The sequence below is a fragment of the Ranitomeya variabilis genome, chromosome 2, assembly GCF_051348905.1.
Source record: "Ranitomeya variabilis isolate aRanVar5 chromosome 2, aRanVar5.hap1, whole genome shotgun sequence".
Taxonomy (NCBI): domain Eukaryota; kingdom Metazoa; phylum Chordata; class Amphibia; order Anura; family Dendrobatidae; genus Ranitomeya; species Ranitomeya variabilis.
In genome coordinates, this window is record NC_135233.1 from 884401041 (window position 1) to 884427585 (window position 26545).

At 41.8% G+C, this 26545-nt stretch overlaps 1 protein-coding gene across 26 annotated transcripts in view; it reads left to right on the plus strand.

Annotated features, from left to right (window-relative positions):
• Window positions 1-26545, plus strand: part of DLG1 (discs large MAGUK scaffold protein 1) — a 389579-nt gene that overhangs the window by 354375 nt on the left and 8659 nt on the right. For all 26 annotated transcript variants that reach the window (XM_077290372.1, XM_077290374.1, XM_077290377.1 and 23 more), the window contains 3 exons: window positions 4430-4602; window positions 4693-4802; window positions 6790-6881. In XM_077290372.1, coding sequence (XP_077146487.1) covers window positions 4430-4602; window positions 4693-4802; window positions 6790-6881 — 375 coding nt within the window. The remainder of the gene's footprint in view (window positions 1-4429; window positions 4603-4692; window positions 4803-6789; window positions 6882-26545) is intronic.

The window sequence follows — 26545 nt, forward strand, 5'->3', positions numbered from 1 at the left end:
AACCAAAGAACTCAAATTTGGACTCATCAGACCAAAGCACAGATTTCCACTGGTCTAATGTCCATTTCTTGTGTTCTTTAGCCCAAACAAGTCTCTTCTGCTTGTTGCCTGTTCTTAGCAGTGGTTTCCTAGCAGCTATTTTACCATGAAGGCCTGCTGCACAAAGTCTCCTCTTAACAGTTGTTGTAGAGATGTGTCTGCTGTGTGGCATTGACCTGGTCTCTAATCTGAGCTGCTGTTAACCTGCGATTTCTGAGGCTGGTGACTCGGATAAACTTATCCTCAGAAGCAGAGGTGACTCTTGGTCTTCCTTTCCTGGGGCGGTCCTCATGTGAGCCAGTTTCTTTGTAGCGCTTGATGGTTTTTGCCACTGCACTTGGGGACACTTTCAAAGTTTTCCCAATTTTTCGGACTGACTGACTTTCATTTCTTAAAGTAATGATGGCCACTTGTTTTTCTTTACTTAGCTGCTTTTTTCTTGCCATAATACAAATTCTTAGTCTATTCATTAGGACTATCAGCTGTGTATCCACCAGACTTCTGCACAACACAACTGATGGTCTCAACCCCATTTATAAGGCAAGAAATCCCACTTATTAAACCTGACAGGGCACACCTGTGAAGTGAAAACCATTCCCAGTGATTACCTCTTGAAGCTCATCAAGAGAATACCAAGAGTGTGCAAAGCAGTCATCAAAGCAAAGGGTGGCTACTTTGAAGAACCTAGAATATAAGACTTATTTTCAGTTGTTTCACATTTTTTAAGTATATAATTCCTCATGTGTTAATTCATAGTTTTGATGCCTTCAGTGTGAATATACAATTTTCATAGTCATGAAAATACAGAAAAATCTTTAAATGAGAAGATGTGTCCAAACTTTTGGTCTGTACTGTATATATAGAAACTCATGAATAAATAATTTTAAGAGAAAAAAAAAAAAAACAGAAAAAAAAGTACACATTTGTTATTGCCGTGTCCGGAACGACCCAACCTATAAAACTCACTAGTTAACATCGAAGAAAATAAAAAGGCAAAAAAAATGCTTTATAATCAATACTGCCGAACTAAAGTGAAATAAAACGCGATCAAAAAGATGAATGTAAATAAAAATAGTATAGCTTAAAACGTTATCTAGTCCTGCAAAAAACGAGCTACCATGTAGATCCATCGGTGAAAAAATAAAAAAAAGTTATAGCTCTCAGAATAAAGTGATGCAAAAATATTTATTTTTTCCATAAAATTGTTTTTGTTGTGTAAAATCGCAAAAAGTAAAAAAAGTAAATAGAAATATATATATATATATATATATATATATATATATATATATATATATATATATATATATATATATATATATATATTATCGTTGTAATCGTACTGACTCGAAGAATAAAATTGCTTTATCAATTTTACCACACGTGGAACAGCATAAAAAATATGTATGAAAATGGCACCAATAAAAATGTCTGCTTGTCCCATAAAAAACAAGCCATCACATGACACTGTCGGCCGAGATATGGAAACATAGCTATCTAAGCGTGGCAATACAAGAAATAGTTTTTGCAAGAAATGCATTTTTTCTTGTGTGACAGCAGCCAAACATAAAAACCAGAATATAAATCTGGTATCGCTGTAATCGCACTGACCTAAAGAATAAAGTTGTCACTTATACCGCACTAGGAACACCTTTAAAAATAAATAAAATTAATTCTTCACCTGCTGTTGATTTTTTCATTCTGCCTCCCAAAGATCGCAATAAGGCTCGGCTCACATTTATGCTACGCTGAGTGCTTACATTGGGGTTTCCATGTAGTTCTCTGAAATACGTGATTCAGACTGAACCCCAGGTGGAAGATTACCTGCAATTAGGCAGATGGAGACACTCTGGACACTGTCTGGCCTAAGATCCAGCAGTGTCCGTCTTTTTAGTCGTGCATAAAACCGCTGTCCGCCACAGTTTTGTGCACTTCTGAAACAAAAATATATCGCTGAACAGAGGTAGCCCTGCAGTCTTATTATAGTGTCTGAATCCTTCAGGAGTTTCATCTGAATCGCATCACTCAGAGATTTAAATGGAAACCCCAAAGTAAGTGCGCAGCGTAGAGCACAGGATAAATGTGATCCAAAACGTTATGTAAAATGCTTCCAATAAAGCTTCAACTCAATCCACAAAAAAAGTCCCCCACTCTGGTCTGTCAATGGAAATATAGGGGGCTTTCACATTACTGGTAGCAAAAAGGCTCTGGAAAAGCGAAATGGCTCCTTGCAACCCCCCCCCCCCCCCCCCCCCATGAAATTCAGCAAATTCTCAGCTCCCGAATGCAAATGCCCCCTCCCTTCTGAGCCCGAGTGTGCCTAAGGCCGGGATCACACATGCGAGAATTACGGCCGAGTCTCGCATGTTAATACCCAGCACTGCCGCCTGCACTCCGGAGCGGAACGTGCAGTCGCATAGCAATACATGGAGCCGCATGCTCCGCTCCGGAGTGTAGGCAGCAGTGCTGGGTATTAACATGCAAGACTCTGTCGTATTTCTCGCATGTGTGATCCCGGCCTAACCCACATTTAGCATCCTCATGTTTGGTATTTGTGTAGCAATGAGAGCCCGCCTAATTTACGGGTGCGTGTCTCCAGAAGCATGAGTTGGGCACAATGTACTGGTCACTGCGACAGCAGTTTGCGATTTTTACTCAATAACATCCACTGCTGCTTATTTCTAGAAAACATCAATTGAGTCAAAATAGTTACTACACCTGTAGAGAAATTCTCAAAGGGGTATAATTTCCAAAATGGGATCACTTGAGGGGGGGGGGGGGATTCTGCTCTTCTAGCACTTAAGGACTATATGGAGTCTGCAAACTATTCTAGGAAAATCTGCGCTCGAGGAGGTAAATAAGCGCTCCATCGCTCCTGTGTCTTGCCATATGGCTAAGCAGAACTGTACAGTCATATATGTCTACATTCAGCATAAATTGTGGGACAAATTTTGGTTTTATTTTTACCCATTTACAAGTGTGAAAATGTAAAATCTGGGTTGTAAAAAAAATTTTTTTTCTTCACTGCCCATTGGTATAAAATTCTGTGACACCTGTGGTGTCATTATGATCATTGCACCTCTAAATGAATTCATTGAGAGGTGTAGTTTGTAAAATGCGGTCTCTTATGGGGGTTTCTGTTGTTCTGGCACCTCAGGTGATCTGCCAATGTGACATGGAACCCTCAAACCAGTCCAGCAAAATCTGAACTCCAATACGGCACTTCTTCCCTTCTGAGCTTTGCACTGTGTCTCAAAAGTAGTTTTTCCCCACATATGGGGTATCGGCGTACTTAGAAGAAATTTTAATAAACAAATTTTGTGGTCCATTTTCTTCTGTTATCCTTGTGAAAATTAAAACATTTGGGGCTAAAACAACATTTTTGTGTGTAAAATTAGATATATTTTTTTTTAATTTTCACTGCTCTACATTATAAACTTGGGGTTCAATGTTCTCACCACTCATCTATATAAGTTCCCTGAGGGGTCTAGTTTCCAAAATGGTGTCACTTTTGGGGGGATTTCAACTGTTAGGCACACCAGTGGCTCTTCAAATGTGACATGGCATCCAGCAAATTTTGCTTTGAAAAGGTCAAATGGCGCTCATTCCAAGCCCTTGCCCAAACAGTAGTTTTCTTCCACATATAGGGTATCTGTGTGCTCAGGAGAAAATGCATAACACATTTTGGCGTTCATCTTTTTTTTGTTACTTTTGTGGAAAAAAAAATTGGATCTAAAGTAAAATTAAAATTTTTGTGAAGAAAAAAAATGAAATGTTAATTATTTCCTTCCACATTCTAAAAGTTCCTGTGAAGCACGTAAAGGGTTAATAAACTTATTGAATGCTGTTTTAAGCACCTTAAGGGGTGCTGTTTTTAGAACTGTGTCACTTTGGGGTATTTTCTGTCATATACCCCCTCAAAGTTACTTATAAAGTAATGTGGCCCCTAATTAAATTTGTTTGGTAAATTTTGTTAAAAAAATTAGAAATCGCTGGTCAAATTTTAACCCTTATAACTTCCTAACAAAAAAAAGTAGACATGTAAAGTAGACATGTGGGAAATGTTATTTATTAGCTATTTTGTGTGACATAACTCTCTGATTTAAGGTAATAAAATTAAGTTTTCTAAATTTATTGCTAAATTTCAGTTTTTTTTTTCATAAATAAATGCAGGCCATATCAAAGAAATGTTACCACTATAATGAAATACAATGTCATTAAAAAAACAATCTCCGAATCAGTGAGATCCGTTAGTGTTCCAGAGTTATCTCATGAAGTGATACTGGTCAGCATTCTAAAATTTGGACTGGTCTTGAAGGTGAAAACCGGCTTTAATGCTGAAGGGGTTTAATATTTATATATTTATAGTAATATATATATTTTTTTTTTTCAGACACCACTCGTCCAAAAAGGGATTATGAAGTAGACAGGAGAGATTATCATTTTGTCACTTCTCGGGAGCAGATGGAGAAGGATATACAGGATCACAAATTTATTGAGGCTGGACAATACAATAACCACCTCTATGGCACCAGTGTTCAGTCTGTGCGGGAGGTTGCAGAAAGGGTAAGATCTGGTCTCCCTGCATTATATAAATGAGCTGTTTTCTACCGCTAAACGCCTAACCAAACTTCAATCTGTGTCTCTATATTTCAGGGCAAGCACTGCATCCTTGATGTTTCAGGCAATGCTATTAAACGATTACAGATAGCCCAACTCTACCCAATCTCCATCTTCATCAAACCTAAGTCTGTGGAAAATATTATGTAAGCATCACACTGTTGTAACATTAATATGTGGTTTCCTGTTAATCCAATACAACTATGTTATGTATGCTTTCATCAACTGCAAACAAGAAGTACTATAACTCTTTATATTATCAGAGAAGGTTCTGGAAAAGCAGCATGTAGAATAGAGATTTTATGTGTAAAGGGGTTGTCCTGCAGCGATAATGTCACAATGACAACGTGCATCACGGTTGTAGTCAATCACTGAACTCATCGGCTTGTGCTATCTACAGTAATGTTCAAAGTAATAGCAGTCCAATATGACTAACTAAATTAGTCACTGTTTTTGGTATAAATTATGTTACCACGTCAAACAATTTACCAGTTGGTGCAGTAGATTCTAAGAAAACTAACAGACGCCACTCATGATCTGCAGGTTTTTGAGTCTGTGTATTAGAATAATTAATTGAAAGAGGGGTGTTCAAAATAATAGCAGTGTGGAGATCAATTAGTGAGGTCAATCATTCCGTGAAGAAGCAGGTGTGAATCAGGTGGCCCTTATGTAGGGATGAAGCCAGGATAATGGTGTACATGCATTTCTCTTTGAAAGCCTGAGAATATGGGTCATTTGAGACATTGTTCAGAAGAGCACTTTGATTAAAATGTTGATTGGAGAGGGTTAAACTTATAAAGAAGTTCAGCTACATTGATCTCCAATGCTTAAAAATGGAAAGCCAAACCAGAGAGATGTGGAAGAAAACGGAAGACTACCATTCGAATGGATGGAAGAATAGCCAGAATGGCAAAGGCTCAGCCAATGATCAGCTCCAGGATGATCAAAGACAGTCTCACGTTACCTGTGACAGTTAGAAGACGCCTGTGTAAAGCTAATCTCTTAGCAAGAAGTTCCTGGAAAGTCCCATTGTTAAAAAAGACATGTAATGAAGCGGACTGATGAAAGTGAAATTGTTCTTTTTGGGTTCTTTTTGCCGTACGACCCCCAAACTCTGCATTCAAGTCACAGTACACTCTGAAGACAGTGAAGCATGGTGGTGCAAGCATCATGATATGGGCATGATTCTCTTACTATGGTGCCGGACCTATTTATCACATACCAGGGATCAGGGACCAATTTGCAGATATTAAAATACTTGAAGAGGTCATGTTCCCATACGCTGAAGAGGATATAACCTTGAAATGGGTGTTTCAAGAAGATAGCGACCCTAAATACACCAGCAGACGAGCAAAATCTTGGTTCCAGTTCACTCAAAATTGAGGTTATGGAGTGGTCAGAGCAATCCCCCCGGACCTTAATCCGATAGAACACTGTGGGGTGACCTCAAATGCCGTTTCTGAGGCAAAGCCAACAAATGCCAAAAAATTGTGGGTTGTAGTCCAAGCATCCTGGGCTGGAATAACAGGTGCCTGAAGTTGGTTGACTCTATGCAACATAGATAAATGTTAGGTTAGTGATTCACAGGAATTCTAAATCCACAAACAGAAAAACATACTGTGAGTTTGTAACGACAAATGCAGACACTATTTTTTAGAACAACCCAATGTTCATTTGTTATTTTATTTTAGATACATTTCTCTTCATGTTTTGAATTAGAAACTGTGTGCAATGTTCCCAATGCTGGAAACAGAAACTAGCATAAAGATTTTGTGATAAACTCATGTTTTTGAACACACTGCTATTACTTTGAACACTACTGTATCTCGTCAGAGCCGGTGAGTGACGACAGCGGTGATGTGCATTATGTGACATCACAGCCAGCTGCAGCTAAAACCCCAGGAGTGGCTGAGAGCTGTGGCTGGACCCAGGGAGGGTGCTGCTGTGTTTATTTTAGATATTTTACAGCATTTGGGGTTCACTTTCCTGAAAGTGGATAACCCATTTAACGTAATGTTATATATCCAAGACAGCTACATTTACTAAATTGTTATTTGTTTGCTAACACTGTTGTCACATGTCTTTCATAGTGAAAATGTGTATTCTTATAGCCATTCTTTTACACTTAAACAGGGAAATGAACAAACGTCTGTTAGAAGACCAAGCACGGAAGACCTTTGAGAGAGCAATGAAATTAGAGCAGGAATTCACAGAACATTTTACAGGTCTGTGCTTTATTCATTTAACCTATTCTAATATGATTATCCAGCAGAAGTCTTTATTGTCCACGAAAGGAAATGGTTGCGAGCCCCTCCTACATTACCACAGAACATACACTTGTCCAATTTTAATTTAATTTCGAGCTTTGTTATAACCACAACAAACTGAGAACAAGGTCTACTTGGATATATATGGAATAAAGAGAATCTGTCAGTGGGATCAACCATCCTAAGCGGTCTACATGGACATGTAGGTCATAGAAAGTTAAATGTAATGATATCTTGATATATACGATGTGATGTCTTGTTCTAGAGAAATCCATATTTATCTTAATATGTACATGAGCTGTTAGGATCATATCTGCATGAGGATGTTCCTCTAAAGCTTATTTTATTTTAGTTGACATTCACTGAGTAATGATTTCTAAAGTGTCTCAAAAAAATCCTATATTAATTCACTCTCGAATCCATTTGGAGTAATAGTAAAAGTAAAATATAACTTTTAATAAAACCATTAAAAATATTTAGAAAATACACCAAACTACAAATTATGTACAAATTCCTAAAAAAAGCTCCCAAGGGAAGAATTAAATATAAAATGTAGCCTATAGGATTGATATTAAATTGTCATTGTCGTTCACCTAGCATTGCTTAGTCCGTATTGATAATATAAAGCCATTCTATAGACAAGCTAGCACTAGATATAATAATTTTTAATGGGGAGCCTTAACATACAAAGAATACCATACTGAGATAGAATGGGGCTGGGCGGAGAACACTTACAATCCAAAATAATGGATGAGGGAACAAAAGATGACTCCATAATCTTTATGAGGGACATGGCAACATTCTGTATAAGGGGCTCACAAATAGTTAAGGACGTTTATAAAGGAAATTATATTGAAAGGAAAAATTCAAAAGGGACTATAGGTCACAATAGCGGCTCAAATGTGTATTTTTATTTTATTACATTTCAAGGAGAACCCCTTTAAGCTGCCATCTCAAAGGCAGCCAGTGTTGGAGTGAAAAGAGTAGAGCAGAGCTGACATCACTGCGAGAGGACAACTACAGCTGCCAATGTGTTTGTAAAGAGACAATGCACAGCTCCGTTGTATACTGTTAGTTGTAATCGCACACAGCTTTGCAGTGAGATCAGGAGAGCAGACTGCCTCTTGCATGTCTCACACTGGTAAAACCCCCTTTCGTTTAACCCCTTCAAGACCTTTCCCTTTTCCATTTTTGAGTTCTCGTTTTTCGCTCCCCTCCTTCCCAGAGCCATAGCTATCAATATGGCCATGTGAGGGCTTGTTTTTTGCATGACAAGTTGCACTTTTGAACGACATAATTGGTTTTAGCATGTTGTGTACTAGAAAACGGAAAAAAAAATCCAAGTTTTGTTTTTTGTTTGGCTTTTTTGCTAGGTTCACTAAATGCTAAAATTAACCTGCCATTATGATTGTCTAGGTCATTACGAGTTTATAGTAAATACAGTAGTTAAACTTGGCACACTCAAGTGGATGCGGTGAAAGTGGTTTTAATGTATGGTGAAATACATACAGTAGTCACAACAACTGTGACTACTGTATGTATTTCACTATACATTAAAACCACTTTCACCGCATCCACTTGATTGTGCCAAGTTTAACTATTTACTAAAGTATGTGGTTTGGGAACCTACTACAGGCATCCCTCTTATAGGCTTTGCTGAAGCATCTTCTCTAATATATTACAAGTTCATTGACACTAAACATGTCTAGGTTACGTTTTATCGAAGTAATAAAAAAAAATTTCAAACTTTGCTAAAAAAAAAAAAAAAAAATTGTGCAATTTTCCGATACCCGTAGCTTCTCCATTTTTCGTGATCTGGGGTCAGGTGAGGGCTTTTTTTTTTTGCGTGCCGAGCTGACGTTTTTAATGATACCATTTTGGTTTAGATATGTTCTGATCGCCCTTTAATGCAATGTCACAGCGACCAAAAAAAAACTAATTCTGGCGTTTCTAATTTTTTTCTCGCTATGCTATTTAGCGATCAGGTTAATGCTTTTTTTTTTTATTGATTGGGCGATTCTGAACGCGGCAATACCAAATATGTGTAGGTTTGATTTTTTTTTTTTTTTTTTTGAATGGGGCAAAAGGGGGGTAATTTAAACTTCTATTTTTTTTATAAACTTTTTTTTTGTACTTTTGCCATGCTTCAATAGTCTCCATGGGAGGCTAGAAGTTGGCATAGCCTGATCGGCTCTGCTACATAGCGGTGATCATCAGATTGCTCCTATGTAGCTGAATTACAAGCTTGCTATGAGCGCTGACCACATGGTTGCTGATGCCGACGCATCGCTGACCCTCGATCATGTGACTGGGTCGGCGATACACTCATTTCCGGCCCGATGGCCGGAAGCGCTGGTTAAATGCCGCGGTCAGAGTTTGACAGCGGCATTTAACTAGTTAATAGCAGCGGGTGAATCGCGATTCCACCAGTCGCTATGGCGGGCACATGTCAGCTGTTATAAACCGCTGACATGTCCCGGCTTTGATGCAGGCTCACCGCCGCAGCCCACATCAAAGCGGGGTACCGACCTCCGCAGTAATAGTACGGTGGAGGTCGGTAAGGGGTTAAACCCTTAGTGACCACCAATAAGTCTTTTTACTGACTTCACATATCAGACAGTGACATCCCCTGCCGTGTGAAAATGCATCAGCTGTTAACTGTACACTATAGCTGACAACTTGCTGCATGTTATTTATGACTATTATTTAAAGTTTGAAAATTGCTAATTTGGGGAATTTTTTGACAAATTTCTGATACTTTTATAAATAAACACAGAAAATAACGATATAAATTTACTATTAACATAAACTACAATGTGTCACGATAAAACAGCCTCAAAATTAATTAGATCTGTTGAAGCGTTCCAGAATTATTACCACATAAAGTGACAGTGGTCAGATTTGAGACATTTGGCCCGGTCACTAAGGGATTTTAAAGTAAGCTCTGGAGGCAGACTCTAAGGGAGATCAGTGTCCGGCCTACAGCCTGGAACAGCTTATTTACCTATACGCAAAACATGGATTTCACTGGAATAAGGGATGGAATCGCAAATGTCAAGGTATAATTTTAGCTTTCTATTACCTACTGTACATGTCCATATAGGTGGCTTAGGAATGGTTGATTGTACTGAGCGATTCCCTTTAAACCTGTGAAATTAGACTTCAGTGGTAAGTGATTGACTCAGTCAGTGAAGAACTGAATTTACAGTGGCCAATTATCATGAATGAGTGTTGTTTCCTACTAATTGGTCATTGTTCTCGGCAGCACATAGCCTGTTAACACAAAACAATGATTTTTTACGTACCGGTATACTGAAAAATTGGTGTTGGCAACACATCTCCTGTTTACCCATGGTGATGTGCTGCCTAGGAAAGGACATCTGCTACTAGTTAATTTGCAATGTTAAATCATTCTCAGGGACACTGATAATAAGACAAATAAGGAACAATGTAATTACGGTAATAAATTAAAAGTAAGAGTATATAGTAAAGAAGAAAGTCCTAAAATGGCTACCTGACAAAAAAGAGTGGAGTGCTGACTTCATAAAATAAACATGATTTTATTGATACAATAATACATTGTGTAATAAATCCGAACATAAATATAGAGGTTGATAGAGGTAGGATCCACAATAAGTGTCCCAGGAATGAAAGGTATGGGTAAGAAAAAAATTCCACAGTATACGTTAATATGTAATGTAAACAGCAGCACTCCCTATGCAAATATTAAAGTTTGAAGCCGAACCATATATACCTTATATACTCGAGTATAAGCCGAGATTTTCAGCCCAAATTTTTGGGCTGAAATTGCCCCTCTCGGCTTATACTCGAGTCATGATCGGAGGCGGGGTCGGCGGGTGAGGGGGAGAGAGGACTGTCGCATACTCACCTAGTCCTGGCGCTCCCCCTGCCCATCCCACGGTCTTCGGTACCGCAGCTCTTCCCCTGTTCAGCGGTCACGTGGGACCGCTCATTAAAGTTATGAGTATGGACTCCACTCCCATAGGGGCGGAGCCGCATATTCATTCCTCTAATCAGCGGTAACGGTGACCGCTGACAGAGGAAGAGGCTGCGGCACCCGGAGACCATCTGTCCGGGATAAGGAGCCAGGGACGCCGGGAGCAGGTAAGTATGTCATAGTTACCTGTCCGCGTTCCACACGCCAGGCGCCGCTCCGTCTTCCCGTCCTCTTGCTCTGACTGTTCAGGTCAGAGGGCGCGATGACGTACTTGTGCGCGCCGCCCTCTGCATGAACAGTCAGTGCGGAGAGACGCCAAGATGGGACGCTGAGGAGCTGCGGGCAGCAAGAGAGGTGAGTTTGTAATTTTTTTTTTTTATTGCAGCAGCAGCATTATATATTGCACAGATTTATATGGAGCATCTATGGGGCCATAATGAACGGTGCAGAGCATTATATATTGCACAGATTTATATGGAGCATCTATGGGGCCATAATGAACAGTGCAGAGCATTATATATGGCACAGCTTTATAAGGAGCATCTATGGGGCCATACTGAACGGTGCAGAGCATTATATATTGCACAGATTTATATGGCGCATCTATGGGGCCATAATGAACGGTGCAGAGCATTATATATGGCACAGCTTTATAAGGAGCATCTATGGGGCCATACTGAATGGTGCAGACCATTATATATTGCACAGATTTATATGGAGCATCTATGGGGCAATAATGAACGGTGCAGAGCATTATATATGGCACAGCTTTATATGGAGCATCTATGGGGCCATACTGAACGGTGCAGAACATTACACTGTGTTCCAAATTATTATGCACAAAGAGTTTAGGAGTGATAAGGTTAGAATTTTTTTGTTTGTCATTTAAACTCATTGGTGGTGATGTGTATCAGGGCTCTTTATATCCCTGAAAGCAATTGCAGATACCTGTGCAAATTAGTTTGGCAGTTGTGTCCAAATAAAGGCAAGACTACTTAAGAAGGCTGTTCCACATTATTAAGCAGCCTACATTTTTTGCCAAAATGGGAAAGAAAAAGGATGTGTCGACTGCTGAGAAGCAACAAATTGTGGAGTATTTAGGTCAAGGCATGACTACAATCAACATTGCCAAGACACTTCATTGTGATCATCGCACAATCAAGAAGTATGTAGCTGATTCCCAGCACACACGTGTGCGTGCTGATAAGGAAAAATTGAGGACTCTTTCCAACAGGCAATTGCGTAAGGTTAAAGGCTGCAAAAATGCCTTATCATAGCAGCAGACAAGTTTTTGAAGCTGCTGGTGTCTCCAACGTCCCCAGAACAACAAGATGCAGAGGTTTGCAGCTGTGCGTAAGCCATCCTGTCGACCACCTCTATCCACTGCAACAAGCAGAAACGGCTCCAGTGGGCCAAACGATACATGAAGACTGACTTCCAAACTGTTTTGTTCACCGATGAGTGCCGTGCAACGCTCGATGGTCCAGATGGATGGAGTGGAGGATGGACACCCCCCATGAAAACACGGCTAAGGCGCTAACAAGGAGGTGGAGTAATGTTTTGGGCTGAAATCATGGGGAGAGAGATTGTCGGCCCCTTTATGATCCCTGAGGGGGTAAAGATGAACTCCATAATCTATGTGGAGTTTCTAAAACAACACTTCCTGCCATGGTTCAAGAGGAAGAACCATGCTTTCCGCAGCAAGATCATTTTCATGCATGATAATACACCGTCTCATGCTGCAAAAAACACATCTGCATCTCTGGCTGATATGGGCATAAAAGAGGACAAGGCTACAACCTGCAGTAACCACCGATCGACCAAACCGCTGCATGACCAGCTCTACCCTCACCTACTGTATTCTCACCCATCCCTTGTAGATTGTGAGCCTTCGCGGGCAGGGTCTTCTCTCCTACTGTACCAGTTATGACTTGTATTGTTCAAGATTATTGTACTTGTTTTTATTATGTATACCCCTCCTCACTTGTAAAGCGCCATGGAATAAATGGCGCTATAACAATAAATAAATAATAATAATAATAATGGTGTGGCCACCATCTTCCCCTGACCTCAACCCCATTGAGAACCTCTGGAGCATCATCAAAAGGAGTGTCTATGATGGCGGGAGGCAGTTCACATCTAAGCAACAGCTCTGGGAGGGTGTTCTGTCCACATGCAAAACAACTGAAGCAGAAACCATCCAAAAACTGACAAATTCAATGGACGAGAGAGTTCAGAAGCTTATTTTGAACAAGGGGTCCTATGTGCAAATGTAACATCACCTAGAATAAAGTTTTCACTTGAAAACTGTTTGATTTCATTTTGTAATAAGCTGATAATGCTTATAACTTCACAATTGACCATTTTTTTGTTCAAAATTAAAAAAAAAGGTTGAAAACTCTGCTGTGCATAATAATTTGGAACATGCATTTTGAGTGTTTATTTTTTTTTTAAAAGATACTGTTTTCATAGGCAGTTTTTTCCAAAACATTGCAATTATACTAGAATAGTAGATGACTGGAAAATAACAATGACTGCAATTCAGATAGGTAATTTAGAGAAAATATGAGGAAATATTATTTGCATAATAATTTGGAACACAGTGTATATATGGCACAGCTTTATATGGAGCATCTATGGGGCCATACTGAACGGTGCAGAGCATTATATATGGCACAGCTTTATGTGGAGCATCTATGGGACCATAATGAACGGTGCAGAGCATTATATATGGCACAGCTTTATATGGAGCATCTATGAGGCCATACTGAACGGTGCAGAGCATTATATATGGCACAGCTTTCTATGGAGCATCTATGGGACCATAATGACCGGTGCAGAGCATTATATATGGCACAGCTTTATGTGGAGCATCTATGGGGCCATAATGAACGGTGCAGAGCATTCTATATGGCACAGCTTTATGTGGAGCATCTATGGGACCATAATGACCGGTGCAGAGCATTAAATATGGCACAGCTTTATGTGGAGCATCTATGGCACCATAGTGACCGGTGCAGAGCATTATATATGGCACAGCTTTATATGGAGCATCTACAGTCATGGCCAAAAGTATTGACACCCCTGCAATTCTGTCAGATAATACTCAGTTTCTTCCTGAAAATGATTGCAAACACAAAATCTTTGGTATTATTATCTTCATTTAATTTGTCTTAAATGAAAAAACACAAAAATAATTGACCTAAAGCCAAATTGGATAGAATTCCACACCAAACATAAAAAAGGGGGTGGACAAATGTATTGGCACTGTTCGAAAAATCATGTGATGCTTCTCTAATTTGTGTAATTAACAGCACCTGTAACTTACCTGTGGCACCTAACAGGTGTTGGCAATAACTAAATCACACTTGCAGCCAGTTGACATGGATTAAAGTTGACTCAACCTCTGTCCTGTGTCCTTGTGTGTACCACACTGAGCATGGAGAAAAGAAAGAAGACCAAAGAACTGTCTGAGGTCTTGAGAAACCAAATTGTGAGGAAGCATGAGCAATCTCAAGGCTACAAGTCCATCTCCAAAGACCTGAATGTTCCTGTGTCTACCGTGCGCAGTGTCATCATGAAGTGTAAAGCCCATGGCACTGTGGCTAACCTCCCTAGATGTGGACGGAAAAGAAAAATTGACAAAAGATTTCAACGCAAGATTGTGCGGATGTTGGATAAAGAACCTCGACTAACATCCAAACAAGTTCAAGCTGCCCTGCAGTCCGAGGGTACAACAGTGTCAACCCGTACTATCCGTCGGCATCTGAATGAAAAGGGACTGTATGGTAGGAGACCCAGAAAGACCCCACTTCTTACCCCGAGACATAAAAAAGCCAGGCTGGAGTTTGCCAAAACTTACCTGAAAAATCCTAAAACGTTTTGGAAGAATGTTCTCTGGTCAGATGAGACAAAAGTAGAGCTTTTTGGGCAAAGGCATCAACATAGAGTTTACAGGAGAAAAAAAGAGGCATTCAAAGAAAAGAACACGGTCCCTACAGTCAAACATGGCGTAGGTTCCCTGATGTTTTGGGGTTGCTTTGCTGCCTCTGGCACTGGACTGCTTGACCGTGTGCATGGCATTATGAAGTCTGAAGACTACCAACAAATTTTGCAGCATAGTGTGAGAAAGCTGGGTCTCCCTCAGAGGTCATGGATCTTCCAGCAGGACAATAAACCAAAACACGCTTCAAAAAGCACTAGAAAATGGTTTGAGAGAAAGCACTGGAGACTTCTAAGGTGGCCAGCAATGAGTCCAGACCTGAATCCCATAGAACACCTGTGGAGAGATCTAAAAATGGCGGTTTGGAGAAGGCACCCTTCAAATATCAGGGACCTGGAGCAGTTTGCCAAAGAAAAATGGTCTAAAATTCCAGCAGAGCATTGTAAGAAACTCCTTGATCGTTACCGGAAGCGGTTGGTCGCAGTTATTTTGGCTAAAGGTTGTGCAACCAAGTATTAGGCTGAGGGTGCCAATACTTTTGTCTGGCCCATTTTTGGAGTTTTGTGTGAAATGATCAATGTTTTGCTTTTTGCTTCATTCTCTTTTGTGTTTTTTCATTTAAGACAAATTAAATGAATATAATAATACCAAAGAATTTATTTTCAGGAAGAAACTGAGTATTATCTGACAGAATTGCAGGGGTGTCAATACTTTTGGCCATGACTGTATGGGACCATAATGACCGGTGCAGAGCATTATATGTGACACAGCTTTATGTGGAGCATCTATGGGACCATAATGACCGGTGCAGAGCATTATATATGGCACAGCTTTATGTGGAGCATCTATGGGACCATAATGAATGGTGCAGAGCATTATATATGTGGCACAGCTTTATATGGAGCATCTATGGGGCCATAATGAATGGTATGGAGCATCTATTTTTATTTTTGAAATTCACCGGTAGCTGCTGCATTTTCCACCCTAGGCTTATACTCGAGTCAATAAGTTTTCCCAGTTTTTTGTGGCAAAATTAGGGGGGTCGGCTTATACTCGGGTCAGCTTATACTCGAGTATATACGGTAGTTTACATAAAGTGCTTATGCCGAGAGGTATTGCTGTTATGAGGTAGACTAGTATGTGAAAAGGAAAGCAACAGATTGACATGCATATCTGTGCTTGAGTGACTCATATCAAGTACACTTACCCATGATGTACCATGACGGACCAAAGAAGGATTCCCGGGACCACTCCAGACGCACGTTTTACATAAGCTTTTTCAACGGGGGGATACTTGATTAGGGAGTGCTGCTGTTTACATTATATATTAACGTATACTGTGGAATTGTCTTTTCCTTACCCATATCTTTCATTCCTAAGACACTTATTGTGGATCCTACCTCTTATCAACCTCTATATTTATGTTCGGATTTATTACACTGTGTATTATTGCATTAATAAAATCATGTTTATTTTATGAAGTCGGCACTCCACTCTTTTTTTTAGCCTGTATAAACAGACTATTAAGCAACAGCCAATCAGCAAAAGTATAGCTGTTTGGCTTGCACTTAACAAATCGAGTGATGTAAACCCTCAGTAAGGAACTAGATCGTATACCACTTTGCAAAAAAAAAAAAAAATGTGTGTTCCGCTGCCTATCCCCCTTCTAATTACTAAAGGGGTATGTTTAACATATAATATACAGCTCTGGCAAAAATTAAGAGACCACTGCAAAATGTTCAGTTTGTCTGATTTTTCACTTTATAGGTATATTTTTGAGTGAAATGTAAATTGTTCTTTTATTCTATAAACGTCTGACAACATGTCTCCGAATTTCCAAGCAATACATTTTGTATTTTTTTTTCTAAAAAGGAGAAATGGTCAAAATGAAAAAAAAAAATAACCAGTGCTTTCAGTCCTCAAATAATGCAAAGAAAACAAGTTCATAATCATTTAGAAACAACAATACTAATGTTTTAACTCAGGAAGAGTTCAGAAATCAATATTTTGTGGAATAACCATGATTTTTAATCACAGGTTTCATGCGTCTTGGCATGCTTTCCACCAGTCACACTGCTCCTGGCACAAAAATGTAAGCAGTTCTTCTTTGTTTGATGGCTTGTGACTATCCATCATCCTCTTGATTACATTCCAGAGGTTTTCAATGAGTTCAGGTCTGGAAAAAGTGCTGCCTATGACAGGGTTTTGATATAGTGGTCTCTTAATTTTTGCCATTTTATGTCAGTCATCGGGCTTTAACCCTTAAACACCCAATGACTGACATAGCACGTCATGAGCAGGTGTCGGTTCCCGCATCATACCGTGATATGTCCGTCATAACTTTGAACAGTCACTGCGTGTTTACACGCAGTGACTGTTCCATGCTGACAGCTGTCACTGACAGCTGAGAGGTACGGGAAGAGGTGCGGCGATCTATGCCAGCGGTTCCCGCAGTCAATCTGACTGACCGATCACAGCATGTTCGCGCAGAAGATGCTGTAATATCAGAAGCCATATAGATGAGTACCTAATCAGAGTACCACATAAAGGTCCCCCACAGGCCGCCCCAGAGCACAAGCATATTAACTGAAAATAAAGATTAAATAACAACCACAAGACGGGGGTAGCCGAGACCCCAGAGAACACCGACTTGCGATGGCCGTTATTAACTGTATAACGGCAACCGCAAAGAAAGAAAAAAGGCGCAATTTGCCATTTAATTTCTCTGTTTTCCGATGTGATCAGAGGACCGAGAAATAGGGTCCCCAATCGTCACTTGATACTTACCAGTGCCTCCCGGTGTCCCTGGGTCCTCCTGCTTCCCCCCCCCCCCCCACACCGCTGGCGTCTTCTTTCGGGAAGAAAATGGCAGGCGCATGCGAAGTGCGCCTGCCGAGAGCTGCCGGCCGGCACCCGGCAACAATAGGGAGATCTTTCCTATTGGTTCATTTTGGTCACTGTGATAGACCCTATCACAGTGATCAAAATAAAAAAAATGAACCCCTCCTTAATCACCCCCTTAGTGAGGGAAAAATAACAATCTATTTCCATTTTCCCATTAGGGTTACAGTTGGGCTAAACTGAGTTTGACTAAAGTTAGAGTTGGGTTGGGGCTAGAGTTAGGGTTGGGGCTAGAGTTGGGGTTGGGGCTAGAGTTGGGGTTGGGGCTAGAGTTGGGGTTGGGGCTAGAGTTGGGGTTGGGGCCAGAGTTGGGGTTGGGGCCAGAGTTGGGGTTGGGGCCAGAGTTGGGGTTGGGGCCAGAGTTGGGGTTGGGGCCAGAGTTGGGGTTGGGGCCAGGGTTGGGGTTAGGGGTGTGTTGGGTTTACCGTTGGAGTTAGAATTGGGGGGTTTCCACTGTTTAGTTACATCAAGGGGTCTCCAAATGCGACATGGCTCCACCATTGATTCCAGCCAATTTTGTGTTCAAAAAGTCAAATGGTGCTCCCTCCCTTCTGAACTCTGCCGTGCACCCAAACAGTGGTTTACCCACACATTCTCCTGTTACCCTTGGGAAAATAGAAAATTGGAGGCTAAAAAATAATTTTTGTGGAAAAAAAATGAAGCACTTGGGCGTTCAAATTGCTTACCACACATCTAGATAAGCTCCATGGGAGGGTCTAGTTTCCAAAACGGGGTCACTTGTGGGGGGTTTCTACTCTATAGGCACATCAATGGCTCTGCAAACGCAACATGACGCCCGCAGATCATTCCATCAAAGTCTGCATTCCAAAAATCTCTACTTCCTTCCAAGCTCTGCCATGCGCCCAAACAACGGTTCCACCCCCCCACCCACATATGGAGTATCAGTACTCAGGACAAATTGCAATGGTCCAATTTCTCCTGTTACCCTTGTGAAAGTACAAATTTGGGTGTGAAAAGATCATTTTTGTGTTAAAAATACCATTTTATATTTTCACGGCTCTACGTTATAAACTTCTGTGAAGCACTTGGGGTTCATAGTGCTCACCACACATGGTGGACAAGCTCCTTGGGGGGGTCTAGTTTCCAAAATGGGGTCACTTTTGGGAGATTTCCACTGATTAGGCACATCAGGGGCTCTGCAATCGCAACATGATGCCCGCAGACCATTCCATCAAAGTCTGTACTTTAAAACGTCACTACTTCCCTTCCGAGGCCCGATGTGTGCCTTAACAGTGCCCCCCCACACATACACACACAAATGGGGTATTGGCGTACTCGGAACAAACTGGATAACCACTTTTGGCGTCCAATTTCTAATGTTACCCTTGTGAAAATAAAAAATTGCGGTCTAAAAAAATCATTTTGGGGGAAAAAAAATATTTTTTTTTATTTTCACTGCTTTACGTTATAAACTTCTGTGAAGCACTTGGGGGTTCAAAGTGCTCACTACACATCTGGATAAGTTCCTTAAGGGGTCTAGCTTCCAAAATGGTGTCACTTGTGGAACGTTTCCACTGTTTAGGCACATCAGGGGCTCTCCAGATGCAAAATGGCATCCGATCTCAATTCCAGCCAATTCTGCATTGAAAAAATTAAACGGCGCTCCTTCCCTTCCGAGCTCTGCTGTGCACCCAAACAGTGGTTTACCCCCACATTTGGGGTATCAGCGTACTTAGGACAAATTGCACAACAACTTTGGGGGTCTAATTTCTCCTGTTACACTTGTGAAAATAAAAAATTTTGGGAGAAAAGATCATTTTTGTGGAAAAAATATATTTTTTTTATTTTTATGACTCTACGTTATAAATGTCTGTGAAGCACTTTGGGGTTCAAAGTGCTCACCACACATCTAGATAAGTTCCTTAACCCCTTAAGCCCGTATGACGTACTATACCGTCGAGGTGGGGTGGGCCTTAATTCCCGGTGACGGGATAGTACGTCATACGCGATCGGCCGCGCTCACGGGGGGAGCGCGGCCGATCGCGGCCGGGTGTCGGCTGCATATCGCAGCTGACATCCGGCACTATGTGCCAGGAGCGGTCACGGACCGCCCCCGGCACATTAACCCCCGGCACACCGCGATCAAACATGATCGCGGTGTACCGGCGGTACAGGGAAGCATCGCGCAGGGAGGGGGCTCCCTGCGTGCTTCCCTGAGACGATCGGTACAAGGTGATGTACTCACCTCGTACCGAACGTCTTCTCCCTGCAGGCCCCGGATCCAAAATGGCCGAGGGGCTGTATCCGGGTCCTGCAGGGAGCACTTCCGGGTCGGAGCAGGCTGCAGATGAAAGCTGCAGCCTGTTCCGATGAAAGTATGATCGCGGATCTGATAGAGTGCTGTGCACACTATCAGATCTGCGATCTGTGATGTCCCCCCCTGGGACAAAGTAAAAAAGTTAAAAAAAAAATTTCCACATGTGTAAAAAAAAAAAAAAAAAAAAAAAAAAATCCTAAATAAATAATAATAATAAAAAAAATATTATTCCCATAAATACATTTCTTTATCTAAAAAAAACAAACAAAAACAATAAAAGTACACATATTTAGTATCGCCGCGTCCGTAACGACCCAACCTATAAAACTGGCCCACTAGTTAACCCCTTCAGTAAACACCGTAAGAAAAAAAAAAAAAAAACGAGGCAAAAAACAACGCTTTATTACCATACCGCCGAACAAAAAGTGGAATAACACGCGATCAAAAAGACGGATATAAATAACCATGTTACCGCTGAAAACGTCATCTTGTCCCGCAAAAAACGAGCCGCCATACAGCATCATCAGCAAAAAAATAAAAAAGTTATAGTCCTCAGAATAAAGCGATGCCAAAATAATTATTTTTTCTATAAAATAGTTTTTATCGTATAAAAGCGTCAAAACATAAAAAAATGATATAAATGAGATATCGCTGTAATCGTACTGACCCGACGAATAAAACTGCTTTATCAATTTTACCAAGCGCAGAACGGTATAAACGCCTCCCCCAAAAGAAATTCATGAATAGCTGGTTTTTGGTTATTCTGCCTCACAAAAATCGGAATAAAAAGTGATCAAAAATGGTCACATGTCCGAAAATGTTACCAATAAAAACGTCAACTCGTCCCGCAAAAAACAAGACCTCACATGACTCTGTGGACCAAAATGTGGAAAAATTATAGGTCTCAAAATGTGGAGACGCAAAAACTTTTTTGCTATAAAAAGCGTCTTTTAGTCTGGTTTCACACTTGCGTTTTTATCTGCATGCGTTTTTTTAAAAAACCGCATGTGTGAAAAAATGCATCTAAACGCGGTAAAACGCATGCGTTTTTATAGAAAAACACAAGAAAAGAAAAAAAAAAAAAACCCTAACCCTACCCCTAACCTGAAATACGTGGCACTGAAATACGTGGCACTGAAATATACGTTTATATACGTATATACGTATATAAGTGCCACGATATTTCAGTGGCCACGTATACAAGTGCCACGTATATAAGTGCCACGTATATAAGTGCCACGTATTTAAGTGCCACGTATTTAAGTGCCACGTATTTAAGTGCCACGTATTTAAGTGCCACGTATTTAAGTGCCACGTATTTAAGTGCCACGTATTTAAGTGCCACGTATTTAAGTGCCACGTATTTAAGTGCCACGTATTTAAGTGCCACGTATTTAAGTGCCACGTATTTAAGTGCCACGTATTTAAGTGCCACGTATTTAAGTGCCACGTATTTAAGTGCCACGTATTTAAGTGCCACGTATTTAAGTGCCACGTATTTAAGTGCCACGTATTTAAGTGCCACGTATTTAAGTGCCACGTAGTTAAGTGCCACGTATTTAAGTGCCACGTATTTACGTGCCACGTATTTACGTGCCACGTATTTTTCAGTGCCTGAAATACGTGGCACTGAAATATCGTGGCACTGAAATATCGTGGCACTGAAATATCGTGGCACTGAAATATCGTGGCACTGAAGTATTTACGTGCCACGTAATTTTCAGTACCTGAAATACGTGGCACTGAAATACGTGGCACTGAAATATCGTGGCACTGAAATATCGTGTGTTATGACCCCAATGGTGAGGGTCTCAGAGGAACGTGGAAGTCTGCAGAATACAAAAATCCAGCTCATAGGGCAGTGGTAACTGGGTTGACCATATATCTACTCCTAACGCCAACACTAGAAGTAGCCGGGGATCATTCCTACGTTGATTCTAGATGACACGCGCCAGCCGGAGAATCTAGCTACCCCTAGTAGAGGAAAACAAAGACCTTTCTTGCCTCCAGAGAAGGGGACCCCAAAGCTGGATAGAAGCCCCCCACAAATAATGACGGTGAGGTAAGAGGAAATGACAAACACAGAAATGAACCAGGTTTAGCACAGAGAGGCCCGCTTACTGATAGCAGAATAAAGAAAGGTAACTTATATGGTCAACAAAAACCCTATCAAAATCCACACTGGAAATTCAAGAACCCCCGAACCGTCTAACGGTCCGGGGGGAGAACACCAGCCCCCTAGAGCTTCCAGCAAAGGTCAGGATATCGATTAGGAACAAGCTGGACAAAAATACAAAGCCAAAACAAAATAGCAAAAAGCAAAAGGCAGACTTATCTGATATAACTGGAACCAGGATCAGTAGACAAGAGCACAGCAGACTAGCTCTGATAACTACGTTGCCAGGCATTGAACTGAAGGTCCAGGGAGCTTATATAGCAACACCCCTAACTAACGACCCAGGTGCGGATAAAAGGAATGACAGAAAAACCAGAGTCAAAAAACTAGTAACCACTAGAGGGAGCAAAAAGCAAATTCACAACAGTACCCCCCCCCTTAGTGAGGGGTCACCGAACCCTCACCACGACCACCAGGGCGATCAGGATGAGCGGCATGAAAGGCACGAACTAAATCGGCCGCATGAACATCAGAGGCGACCACCCAGGAATTATCCTCCTGACCATAGCCCTTCCACTTGACCAGGTACTGAAGCCTCCGCCTGGAGAGGCGAGAATCCAAGATCTTCTCCACCACGTACTCCAACTCGCCCTCAACCAACACCGTAGCAGGAGGCTCAGCAGAAGGAACTACAGGCACAATGTACCGCCGCAACAAGGACCTATGAAATACATTGTGAATAGCAAACGACACAGGAAGATCCAGACGAAAAGATACAGGATTAAGGATTTCCAATATCTTGTAAGGCCCAATAAAACGAGGTTTAAATTTGGGAGAGGAGACCTTCATAGGAACAAAGCGGGAAGAAAGCCATACCAAATCCCCAACGCGTAGTCGGGGACCCACACCGCGGCGGCGGTTGGCAAAGCGCTGAGCCTTCTCCTGTGACAACTTCAAGTTGTCCACCACATGATTCCAGATCTGCTGCAACCTATCCACCACAGAATCCACCCCAGGACAGTCAGAAGGCTCCACATGACCCGAAGAAAAGCGAGGATGGAAACCAGAGTTGCAGAAAAAAGGCGAAACCAAGGTGGCGGAACTAGCCCGATTATTAAGGGCAAACTCAGCCAACGGCAAGAATGTCACCCAATCGTCCTGATCAGCAGAGACAAAACACCTCAAATAAGCCTCCAAAGTCTGATTGGTTCGCTCCGTCTGTCCATTAGTCTGAGGATGGAAAGCAGACGAAAACGACAAATCAATGCCCATCCTACTACAAAAGGATCGCCAGAACCTGGAAACGAACTGGGATCCTCTGTCTGACACAATATTCTCAGGGATGCCGTGCAAACGAACCACGTTCTGGAAAAACACAGGAACCAGATCGGAAGAGGAAGGCAGCTTAGGCAAAGGAACCAAATGGACCATCTTGGAGAAGCGATCACATATCACCCAGATAACGGACATGCCCTGAGATAGCGGAAGATCAGAAATGAAATCCATGGAGATATGTGTCCAAGGTCTCTTCGGGACAGGCAAGGGCAAGAGCAACCCGCTGGCACGAGAACAGCAAGGCTTAGCTCGAGCACAAGTCCCACAGGACTGCACAAATGACCGCACATCCCTTGACAAGGAAGGCCACCAAAAGGACCTGGCCACCAGATCTCTGGTGCCAAAAATTCCCGGGTGACCTGCCAACACCGAGGAATGAACCTCGGAAATGACTCTGCTGGTCCACTTATCCGGGACAAACAGTCTGTCAGGTGGACAAGACTCAGGCCTATCAGCCTGAAATCTCTGCAACACACGTCGCAGATCCGGAGAAATAGCTGACAAGATAACTCCATCTTTAAGAATACCAACAGGATCAGCGACTCCAGGAGCATCAGGCACAAAGCTCCTAGAAAGAGCATCGGCCTTCACATTCTTTGAACCTGGTAAATACGAGACAACAAAATCAAAGCGGGAGAAAAACAATGACCAGCGGGCCTGTCTCGGATTAAGGCGTTTAGCAGACTCGAGATACATCAGATTTTTGTGATCAGTCAAGACCACCACACGATGCTTAGCACCCTCGAGCCAATGACGCCACTCCTCAAATGCCCATTTCATGGCCAACAACTCCCGATTGCCCACATCATAATTTCGCTCGGCAGGCGAAAACTTCCTAGAGAAAAAGGCACAAGGTTTCATAACAGAGCAACCAGGGCCTCTCTGCGACAAAACGGCCCCTGCCCCAATCTCCGAAGCATCCACCTCAACCTGAAAGGGAAGCGAGACGTCAGGCTGGCACAAAACAGGCGCCGAAGTAAACCGGCGTTTCAACTCCTGGAAAGCCTCCACGGCAGCAGGAGCCCAGTTAGCTACATCGGAGCCCTTCTTGGTCATATCCGTCAAAGGTTTCACAATGCTAGAAAAATTAGCAATAAAACGACGGTAGAAGTTAGCGAAGCCCAAGAACTTCTGAAGACTCTTAACTGACGAGGGCTGAGTCCAATCAAGAATAGCTCGGACCTTGACTGGGTCCATCTCCACAGCAGAAGGGGAAAAAATGAACCCCAAAAAGGGAACCTTCTGTACACCAAAGAGACACTTTGAGCCCTTGACAAACAAAGAATTTTCACGCAAAATTTTAAAGACCAACCTGACCTGCTCCACATGCGAATCCCAATTATCAGAAAAAACCAAAATATCATCCAGATAAACAATCAAAAATTTATCCAGATACTTCCGGAAAATGTCATGCATAAAGGACTGAAAAACTGAAGGCGCATTGGAGAGCCCAAAAGGCATCACCAAGTACTCAAAATGACCTTCGGGCGTATTGAATGCGGTTTTCCATTCATCACCTTGCTTAATGTGCACAAGGTTGTACGCACCACGAAGGTCTATCTTGGTGAACCACTTGGCACCCTTAATCCGGGCAAACAAGTCAGACAACAGCGGTAAAGGATACTGAAATTTGACAGTGATCTTATTTAAAAGCCGATAATCAATACAAGGTCTCAAAGATCCGTCCTTTTTTGCCACAAAAAAGAATCCCGCACCAAGAGGGGAAGAAGACGGACGAATATGTCCTTTCTCCAGAGACTCCTTGATATATGAACGCATAGCGGTATGTTCAGGTACCGACAGATTAAACAGTCTTCCCTTAGGAAACTTACTGCCTGGGATCAAATCTATAGCACAGTCACAGTCCCTATGAGGAGGCAGTGCACTGGACTCAGACTCACTGAAGACATCCTGATAATCAGACAAATACTCCGGAACTTCCGAAGGCGTAGAAGAAGCAATAGACACAGGCAGGGAATCCCCATGAATACCACGACAGCCCCAACTTGAGACTGACATAGCCTTCCAGTCCAGGACTGGATTATGGGTCTGTAACCATGGCAGCCCTAAAACAACCAAATCATGCATTTTATGTAAAACCAGGAAACGTATCACCTCGCGGTGTTCAGGAGTCATGCACATGGTAACCTGTGTCCAATACTGCGGTTTATTTGCTGCCAATGGTGTAGCATCAATACCCCTAAGAGGAATAGGATTTTCTAATGGTTCAAGAGTAAAACCACAGCGCTTAGCAAATGAGAGATCCATGAGACTCAGGGCAGCACCTGAATCTACAAACGCCATGACAGGATAAGATGACAGTGAGCAAATCAAAGTTACAGACAGAATAAATTTAGGTTGCAAATTACCAACGGTGACAGGACTAACAACCTTAGCTATACGTTTAGAGCATGCTGAGATAACATGTGTAGAATCACCACAGTAGTAGCACAAGCCATTCCGGCGTCTATGAATTTTCCGCTCATTTCTAGTCAGGATTCTATCACATTGCATCGAATTAGGTGTCTGTTCAGACAACACCATGAGGGAATTTGCGGTTTTGCACTCCCGCAACCGCCGGTCAATTTGAATAGCCAGTGCCATAGTATCATTCAGACCTGTGAGAATGGGAAAACCCACCATAACATTCTTAATGGCTTCAGAAAGGCCATTTCTAAAATTAGCGGCCAGTGCACACTCGTTCCAATGTGTCAGCACGGACCATTTCCGAAATTTTTGGCAATACACTTCAGCCTCGTCCTGCCCCTGAGACATAGCCAGCAAGGCCTTTTCTGCCTGAATCTCAAGATTGGGTTCCTCATAAAGTAAACCGAGCGCCAGAAAAAACGCATCAAGATCAGCCAATGCCGGATCTCCTGGCGCCAGCGAAAAAGCCCAATCCTGAGGGTCGCCCCGTAAGAACGAAATAACAATTTTTACTTGCTGAGCAGAATCTCCAGATGAACAGGGTCTCAGGGACAAAAACAATTTACAATTATTCACGAAATTCCTAAACTTAAACCTGTCTCCGGAAAACAGTTCAGGAATCGGTATTTTAGGTTCTGACCTAGGATTTCTGATAACATAGTCT